The sequence below is a fragment of the Leptonychotes weddellii genome, chromosome 2 (assembly GCF_054177405.1).
Source record: "Leptonychotes weddellii isolate Sample4059 chromosome 2, ASM5417740v2, whole genome shotgun sequence".
In the NCBI taxonomy this organism is placed as follows: domain Eukaryota; kingdom Metazoa; phylum Chordata; class Mammalia; order Carnivora; family Phocidae; genus Leptonychotes; species Leptonychotes weddellii.
In genome coordinates this window covers 146,614,737-146,624,395 of record NC_138370.1, presented here as the reverse complement: position 1 = coordinate 146,624,395, position 9,659 = coordinate 146,614,737, and the positions used below count along the sequence as shown (strand labels likewise).

General features: G+C 51.0%; 1 protein-coding gene across 1 annotated transcript; it reads left to right on the top strand.

Moving 5' to 3' along the window:
* The first annotated feature begins 1,140 nt into the window (after positions 1-1,140).
* On the top strand, positions 1,141-6,107 carry SHISA3 (shisa family member 3). Its single transcript, XM_006727317.3, has 2 exons — positions 1,141-2,061; positions 4,663-6,107. Exons 1-2 carry the CDS (start codon positions 1,785-1,787, stop codon positions 5,100-5,102), a joined length of 717 nt encoding a protein of 238 aa, XP_006727380.1. The 5' UTR covers positions 1,141-1,784; the 3' UTR covers positions 5,103-6,107.
* Positions 6,108-9,659: the final 3,552 nt, after the last annotated feature.

Sequence of the window (9,659 nt, the reverse complement as noted above, 5' to 3'; positions counted from 1 at the left end):
CGTTTTCATAACTAAATGCTAACCCTAATATTTAAAAGCAGAAGTCAGAAGTAATTCTTTACTTGGAATATATTTTAACTTGGATTTAAGAAGAGAAACCGTTTTATTCGAAGTTAAAAAAAAAAAAAAAAAGCTCTGAACCGACTGGGGACCACGGGGAAGCTGCGGGCGTGGTAAATGCTTTTGACCGCACACTTTTTATTGCTGGTGCACAGCAAACTTTTGTCTCTTTTGTTTCACTCAACTTGCCAACATCTAAATCAGTGACACGGGCATTCAGACCGTTTGACAAATAGGTTGAGAGACGTGGAACATATTCACACACACCAGTAAACGATGAGAGGAAGTTCAGGATGCAGTAAAAATAAATGCCTGAGTTTAGCCTAGGTTTCACATAACACCAGTTTCATAAGGCACTTACGCCGCTAAAGGAGCGGTGCCCCTGAAAATAGCACACAGGGGACACATCATTTAAATAAATGTGTTTCTTTGCCCGAACAGAAGTTCAGATCGGCTCAATTATCATTAATTTTGTTCTTTTATTTCCTTTGTGGGCGTGAACGAAGTCGTGCTCTTTGAGGGTTTTCGAGCTGCCCTCGGCTGGTGGAGGTGACCGGCGATTCTTCACCCGGCGGCACGCAGGTTGGGGGGGGGGGTGCATGTGTGTGTCTCATGGCGAAAACGTGCCGTTCCTCCTAGAAGTGGAAACTTTCAGGTGGAAAACTAAGTGCAAATGTTGGCGGCCCCTTAAAATCATGTTCGGAACCCTTAGAGCAGGTGTCGCAGGATCGAGTCCGGAACTGTGCAACAGGAGACACAAGATTCGACAAACCTCAGTGGTCGCGCGCGCTTTTTCTTACAGTAGCCGTACAAAGCACTCGCGCGTCTCCACCCGCGGGCCAACGCGCGTGGATGGCCGAGGACATTCGGCAGCCGTCGCCCTCGCTCTGCGGAGATCTCTGGGCTGTGTGGGCGGGGGGCGGGAGCCTGCTCCCCGCAGGCCTAGAGTCCATTCCTGGGAGAGCGCGGTGGGGGGGGGGGGCCGGGAATGGCGGAGAGGGGGGCGCGCGAACCCGAGAACCTCGGGGACCGGCAGCTCACGCAGTGCCCGCGGTGATTAGCTCCAGCGGCGCGACCCGGGAGGGCGGACTCATTCTGAACCCTCACTGTCTCCCCCTCCCTCTTCCTTTTTAAAGGACGCCTTGCAGGCAGAGCTGTCAGCTACCCCGAGGCCGTTTGTACTTGGCCGCGGCCAGGCTGACTCCTGCTCCGGAGACAGGGGCGGGGGTGGAGGGGCCGCGGGTCCCCGCGCGCCCGCACGTGGGGATCTCAAATTCTTCCTCCTTCGGGCTCCGCTCGGGACCCGGCGACGGCCACGAGGAGGGGCGCTGTGCGGCGCGGGGGTCGCCAGCCCGGGACGCGATGGCTCCCTTGAGGAGAGGGGCGGGAGGCGGCCGAGGGCTCGGCGCGCCCTTCGCGCCCGCCGCAGTATGAGACCGGCGAAGGGCGGCAGCAGCCTCCCCAGCAGCAGCCTCCGCCGGCGCCTCCCGCGGGCCCTCGCCCCCTCGCCCCCGCGCACCATGCAGACCCCCGGCCTGCGGAGCCCGCGGCGCAGCCCCTGCCGCCTCCCCGGCCCCTGCTAGCCCGCGCGAGTGGGGGGGGGGCTCGGCCGCGGGGGGGCCAGCCGCCCGAGCCGCGCCCCGGGGAGGGAGGCGGCACCGCGGCGCTCCGCGCTTCGCTCTCCCGCTGCGTCCCCTCCCGGCCGGCCCGGGCGCCCAGCGGCGATGGGGGCGCTGCTGGCGCTCTGGCTCCTCCTGGGCTGGCTGCGCTGGAGCCCGGCGGGCGCCCAGCAGTCTGGAGAATACTGCCACGGCTGGGTGGACGTGCAGGGCAACTACCACGAGGGCTTCCAGTGCCCGGAGGACTTCGACACGCTGGACGCCACCATCTGCTGCGGCTCCTGCGCGCTGCGCTACTGCTGCGCGGCGGCCGACGCCAGGCTGGAGCAGGGAAGCTGCACCAACGACCGCGGCGAGCTGGAGCACCCAGGCATCACCGCGCGTAAGTGCGGGCCTCGGCCCCCGCCCGGCGTCTGCGCTCGGTGGGGCGGCCAGGTGGGGGCATCGAGGCGGAGCGGGTGGTCGCGTTTCGGGTCAGGCGCCCTAGTTCCCTTGCACTCCCGATTCCCGCCACACGCGGTCTCCGCGGGTCAGCCCCAGGAAAGTTTGCAGGGCTTGCACCCGGAGGCCCTGGGCGAGACAGCTGGAGCTCGCGGGAGCGCGGGAGGTGAGGGGAAGAGCTACGGGGACAGCGCCAGGTCGGGTTGCGGTTTTCCAGGGCGGTGGGGGCGCCCCATGGCGCGTCCTGGTCGCTCCAGGAGTTTCGGGGATTGCCGGCGGCCAGAGACCGCAACTCTTGGGGAGCGCTCATCTGCAGCCCCGCAGGGCCCAGGAACTTGAGCCACGTTCACCGCCGCCCCCCACCCCCCTCTTGGTGGATCTTTGGTAGCGTTCCTAAGCCTCTGCCTCGTTCTCCCGACTTCCTTTCATTTCTCTGCATCGAATTACCCTCTCCGGCCCACCCCCTATTGTCACGCCTTTCAGAAATGCCCAGGTCCTCGAGGTGGAGATTCAGAAACCAGGGTCGCAGGGGCTATCCGCCCCCTATTCTCGTGTCGGAAAACACGGGTCAAATTTCCGCTCACTTCAGAGCGGAGTAAATCATGACCCCAGCAGAGGAACTTTACACCTAAAAAAAAAAAAAAAAAAAAGAAAGAAAGAAAGAAAAGAAAAAGCTTTCCACCTGAACGGGAAGTCAGGGAAACCGGTTAGAGCTCGAGGCGATGGTTTTACCGCCGGGAAACCGGGGGAGCGGGCGGAGCTAAGAGCCGGTGACACCCCAGAACTCCACAGCGGAGGTCTGAAGCGGGCAAGAGAAGGTCCGCGGGAAAGAGAATTAATGGTGCCCAGAGTCCCCCCTCCGCCCCAGCGCCACTCGCCAAGAGAGTAATAACCCGGAGGAAAGGGGAGCCTGCTCTGCCTTAGAGCTCCATTACACTCTCAAGGAATTTAACTTTGAGCGTCAAAACTCCCAATCTGGGGGATTGGCGAAGTGGTTTCTGGAGAAAAGATGCTCAGGGGAAAGCAGGGAACTCTAGGCGGTCCTCGCTTGTTACAAAAAGATACAGACGCTTTCCCCTGGCTTACTCCACTCACCCTGGGGGACCCGGTTGCTCTGCCGAGTGTAAGTGTTGACGCGCAGTCTGCAGCGGGGATTCCTTCCTGGGCCTCCCCGAATCCGGTTTGTTGCGGGGGGCGGGGGAGGGCAGCAGGAGAGGGGTTCGGCCCCGCACTCACTGAGGCGGGATCGGCAGAACTCTCAGGGACCTTGGCTTGTGGCTCTGCCCCTTGCCAGCTGTGTAACTTGGGCAAGTTACTTACCTGCTCTGGGCCCCGTCTCAACTCTAAAATGGGTATATTGTTCTCAGAGGAGTTGGATTGTGGATTGAGTGAGAGTGTATGAATGCTTAGCACAGTGCCCCCGAGTAAGTGGTTAGTCAGTCGCTTTCCCCTCGCCTTGTGCTACTAAACATGGCAGAGTGGATGGGAGACTGAAGAGCTTACACCCAGGAACCTACAGAACCTCCGCGTTGATAGTTACCTGTCAATCACTGCTTGTGTGTCTTTGGAAGGGTCGAAAACAAGTATGTTTCCACATCTGGAAAACAGAGCTGACCATGTCCACCTTACAAGAGTCTCCACGGAACGTGAATCAGATAATAAGAAAGAGCCAGGCACACTGTAAGGCTTTGGTCAAAGCAAGTTTTCTTTCTTTTGCCTCTGAGCTGGAGGTTGTATCCGGAGATGGCTCTATCAGACAGGGGAGACCCTTGGAGTGGCCCCGGGGGGGGGGGATTTTATGTCTGCCTTGCACAGAGAGAAGGAAATGGGCTTGCTCTGTCTGAGGGATGCTCTCACAGAAAGCCACCAACACTAAGAACTGTCTCATGACCTGAGGTTTGGCCTGACCTTCCCAGAGTTTGGGTGGCAGTTGAGGGACAGAGGCGTGGCAGCTGGAGTGGGCATCCCAAGTCGTTTCTGGGAAGAAGTATCCAGAGATGACAATTTCCGATGCAGTCAAGACACAGTTAATTGGGACCCACTATGGATTTCTTTATACCATTCTTTCCTTAGTCTTATAATGGGGGTCTCCCTTTTGGCCCGGTTCTCTTTGCTTAGATTGGAGATTCTTGGATGGGAGAAGAATTTTCAGCCTCAGGGATGGGCCAGAGCCCTAAGTGCCCCACCATGATAAAACTACCCAAAACCTGGATTTAAATCTGGAGTCGAAGTGACCAAACCACTCACCCTTCCCCTCCCTTCAGAGCTTGAACAGGAGGGTAGATTCTGTTCCTTCTGATTTCCAGATGTGCAATCCAATGGCTAATTGCTAACAGAGGCCCCGGTATCAGTTTGCTTCCTTCCCCCGCTAGGAGCAAGAATATTCAGTCATCTCAGTTCGCACTTCAGAGATTCCCAGTAACAAGCTCCCAGAGCCTGGGCTGACAAGGGTGGTCCTACTGAGCCGCTTACCTCCCATCGTGAGCTGCCTGGAGTTTGGGAGACTCTTGTCCAAACACCTGTGTCTGTTTTTACCTTTTAGAGCCCGTCTATGTTCCCTTCCTCATCGTTGGCTCCATCTTCATTGCCTTCATCATCCTGGGCTCCTTAGTGGCTATTTATTGCTGCACCTGCTTGAGACCCAAGGAGCCCTCACAGCAGCCGATCCGCTTCTCACTCCGCAGCTACCAGACAGAGACCCTGCCCATGATCTTGACTTCCACGAGCCTCAGGGCACCTTCCAGGCAGTCCAGCACAGCCACCAGCTCCAGCTCCACCGGGGGCTCCATCCGCAGATTCTCCTTTGCCAGAGCAGAGCCAGGCTGCCTGGTGCCCTCATCGCCCCCACCTTACACCACAGGCCACCCAATCCACCTGACGCAGCCATCCGGTTTCCTGGTGTCACCCCAGTACTTCGCTTACCCACTCCAGCAGGAGCCCCCGCTGCCTGGGAAGAGCTGTCCGGACTTCAGTTCCAGTTGACGCCTGGAAGACAGGTGGAGGGCTGTCGCCATTGCCCCAAGGACTTCCGGGGGAATTTGCCTTGAACCCCGCAATGTCCTGGAGGAATGTGCTAGGAAAACACGGCGCCGTCTTAGTCCTAGGCTTCCCGGCTCCAATCACAGGATGCGTGTGTTACAGAATTGCTTTCTGGCTTTGAAAACATGGTGATTATTACATTTCAGTTTATGCTACTTTTATTCCAAATACGCAGCAGTTCAACTTTAAAGTTGCAAATTGGCCGAAGATGTGTAATTGGACAGCTCAGCTATACTGTTTAGAAAAGGCCCACGCGTTCTTTTTTCATTCTAAGTTGTTCAGTGAGTCATAATACAAATCTGTACATCAACAAGCAAAGAAAAACACCTGGATGGTAATTATTGAAGGTTCTTTTTAAAAAAATTAACAACTCAGCAACCTGAGGGGACAGTTGAACAACCTATTTATGATTCGGGGAGCAACCTAACCATGAATAACATTAGCATTGTGAGAACAGTTACTTTTTAAATTAATAACTGAATTTTGTTTAAAATATAAGAGCTTTTTCAGAATACAAGATTTCAATAACCACATGAGGAGTTTAAGGTTTTAAATATTTACTCAGATATTCATTGTAACACAGATCTTATGTAAAAGCATTTCCCCCACCCACCTGAGGGAATATTTATTGCAGACTTTTTGTTCAACAACATTTAGTGTTTAAAGAAAGTTGGACAGTTGAGTCTTAAAACCTTTATTTGTAAAATGAGTTATGTACAAATGTAAAGATTTGTAACTTAATGTATTTACCCCATTGACAGTACTAATTATTTAGTAGTCACACTGAAATTTTTTATATTAATAACTATGGAGTTCAGAGTCCAGCTCTTGGTTACAATCACCCAATATTACGTATATTAAGTGCCACTGAATTCCATGTCTGAGGATTATACATTTGGGCATATATCCTGCTGGGTTAGAATAAATAAAATATGTTTTTGTGAAACCCATTTGAAATTTTACATCAAAGCGCTTCATTTTATCTTCTTAATGATACTCTATTCAATAAAAGGAAATGTCTTTACTTAGCACTTCATAGTTTGAAATTAAAAAAAAAAAAGCCTACATTGATTTTGAATTGCATCAAAAAGCGCTTTTCTGCAGCCCGGCTTGTGAAAAGCAGCGAAGGAAGTGAATTTTTATAGATTGAAAAGTCCGGACATTTCTCCTAGGAATCTGGATTTCTGGCTTCTTGGGACACCGGGAAGATGTGGCATGGAGGGGCCTGTCCTGCCATGGGATCAGGCCGGCCCTTTTCAGACCAGGCGCTTGCCATTTACCAGCCTCCTGCCCGGTCTCCCCAGCTTGGCCCCATTCCCTCCATTTTGTAACATACCTCGCCCCTGTGGGTGTTGTTTGGGAACCCAGGTTTATATGAATTCATGCTACCATATGTCACCCTCAATAGCTCCTTTCATTTTGTAGTTTTTAGAAAATACAATCCACTTTTACAGATCTATTTTATTTTTTAAGTAAGCTCTAAGCCCAACCTGGGGCTTGAATTCAGGACCCTGAGATCAAGAGTCACATGCTCTACCGACTGAGCCGGCCAGGTGTCCCTCAGTAGTCCTTTTAAAATAGGGCTACTTAGAGGTAGAGTTCTGATCTAAGGGACTTGCCATGTGGCCTTGCTGCTTTGCTTTCCAGCCGAGGAAGCAAGTTTGAAGATACTGTGCCTCGGCCCAGTCTGATGGCAGAGGAGCTGTGACTTCTAGTGCCCTGCTTTCTCCCATGACTAAAATGGTGACCTCAGCTATCCCATACTCACCAAGACAAGACATGAAAGCAAGAAAGGGAGGGAGGGAGGAAAGAAGGGAAAGAGGAAAGGCTTCGCAGTAAAAGGATACACGTTTGTGAGCATGCTCCGGAGCACACGCCTGTCATTAGCTTGGTTTTATTCATGTTTGTTGCATACTGCTCCTTTGATATTTTTAAAGTTAACCTCTACTGGGCTCTTATGAGCCCAAAACTATTCTAAATACATATTTTTAAAGATTTATTTATTTATTTTAGAGAGTGAGAGAACATGGTGGGGAGGGACAGAGGAGAGGGAGAGTCTTAAGCAGACTCTGTGGGGGCTGAGCTCGGAGGCTGACGTGGGGCTCGATCTCAAGACCCTGAGACCATGACTGAGCTGAAAACAAGAGTTGGATGCTTAACTGACTGTGTCACCCAGGCGTCCAAAACTATTGTAAATATTTACATGCACTAACTCATTTTATCCTCCAAACAACTGCAAGCAGGGAAGCATTTCAATTCCTATCTTATAGACTTGGAGGAGTGAAGTAACTTGCCCAGGGTCCCAGAGCTAGTCAATACCAGAGCTATGTGCAAAGCCAGATTCAAACAGCGAGGGGACACCTGCGTTGAGGTTTTGACGTTTCTGTGCCACGAAGTCCAGTATGGAGTAAAGCATGAAGCCCAGTTCCTCTCTCTAAAGCAGTGATTGTCAACTCTATTGGGCCCAGTGATCTCTCCTTAGAATAAACATTTTGTGCCATCCCTTTATCCTAAAATGAAATTTATAAGGTAATATTAATCCATACAGATACGATTTTTTAAAAAAATCAATGCAATGTTGCTGTGGTAAATAGAAAGGAGAAAGAAAAGGAAAATAATTTATTTCAAAATGTAACAGCTTCAGGGGCACCTGGGTGGCTCAGATGGTTACGTGTCTGCCTTCAGTTCAGGTCATGATCTCCAGGTCCTGGGATCTAGTCCCATGTGGGGCTCCCTGCTCAGTGGGGAGTCTGCTTCTCCCTCTCCCTCTGCCTCTCCCCTGTTTGTGCTCTCCCTGTCTCTGTCTCTCTCAAATGAATAAATAAAATCTTTAAAAAAATATGTAACAGCTTCAGTAGACCTAACAAAGGTCTCGGATTCAGACCTCCATGCAGAATCACTGAGATGTGACAGTTCCAAACCCAGACTGATGCAGGTTTGCTAGGCTGCCAACTCATCCATCCTAACTGCATTGCGGCTGTTAATGTGATTTTTTTCCAAACAAAGCAAGGTCTGAGCTCCTTTTGGTATTCACAGTAGTTATATATCTGGAAAATTCAGTGTATTTTAAAGCAGTGCAAAAGATACTTTACAGGTAAAATAGGATTAGGGGTTTCCACCTAAAGGAAAGGTGGGACATTCCGAAGTCATGCTGATGGTCATCAAGTCTTTGTTGGGTGGACCATCCTATACCTTGTAGGATCTCTTTTAAAACTGAGTCCTATTCCAATGGATACCTACGGCACACCCGTCCCCGTACCCCAACACTGTGGGGACACAGGTGGCCCTACACAATTCCACAATGTCCTCTAGAGGGTGGAATGGCCTTCACTGAAAATCATCTGGTTTGTCAGACTTCTCTAGTGGCTGTACTTTCATTTGCCATCCCTTTGGGAAGCGGTTCCATTAGGCAAAATAATACTGAGGAATTCAGAAAGCTCACAAACTTTCTGCAAACCTCCCTTCCTTAGCAGCGTGCTCCAGTTAATCAAGTTAATGGGCAATAAGTTGTTTAAAATTAGGGAGACACTGTGTCCTCATTGTAACATGGCATTCAGTGACACTGAGTCAAATCATAGCCCCACCTACTTGTTGACATACTGTGCATGTCTTTGGACTTCTCTCTGAAAGATATGTAGCTAATGTTGCTTACAAACGCAGAGTAATTGGGCCATCCTGCAGCAGATTTCCAGAAAGTGGCCATTCAGCAAGTGTTTATTGGACACCACCTAAGGGAGGCACTGTGCTAGGGGTTGGGAGTATCAAGATGAATAAAATGCAGGTCTGATTCAAAAAGCCTCTGTGTTCATGGACTCAGGCATGGCTGCAAGTCCTTGTGATAAGGTGTTATAGATGCTCTATGAGAGAAGCACATTATCTTTCCTGCTTTCCAGAGGAGTTCAGTCATGTAGGGGAAAAGGAACCCAAAACCCAACACTTCGAATTCATTCTGGTAACTGCAATGATAGGGGACATACAGAGTGCCTTGGCAACACCTCACTCATCTGGAGGGGATGAGGTTGGACCCGAGCCTCCGGATGAATGGGACGTGAGTGAGAAAGACTGGGTGGGGGAGGGAGAAACCAGTGCTGGGAATGAGGGGAAGAGCGTATTAAGCAAAGTAAAGAACTGGTAGAAAGGCAGAGACACACCCACAGCATAAATGAACAAGGAACATTCTGGAAACTAGACAAAGAATTCAGAGTGAGGGTGGAGAGATGGGCAGGGTCAGTATCCGAGATCTTGAAAACCATGGTGGTAGGCTATACACCAAATGCAAGGGAGAACCTTGAAGGCTTCCATGAGGGAAAGCAGCTTGATCACATCTCCATTTTAGAAAGTTTAGAGAGCAAGGGTCACGTCAAATCACCTGAAATTTCCAAAGAGAGGCTTGCCACAACTTGCCACAACATCAAAATACAGCGGAAATTTGGCTGATTAATGCTTTATTACTTTCACAAAGAATTTGAGTCCTAACGTCCTAAAATCAGCATTATTTTG

Coding starts and splice junctions, on each gene's coding strand:
- SHISA3 (XM_006727317.3), top strand. CDS start 1,785: ATGGGGGCGCTGCTGGCGCTCTGGCTCCTCCTGGGCTGGCTGCGCTGG. Junction 2,062..4,662: donor GCACCCAGGCATCACCGCGC/GTAAGTGCGGGC, acceptor TTTACCTTTTAG/AGCCCGTCTATGTTCCCTTC.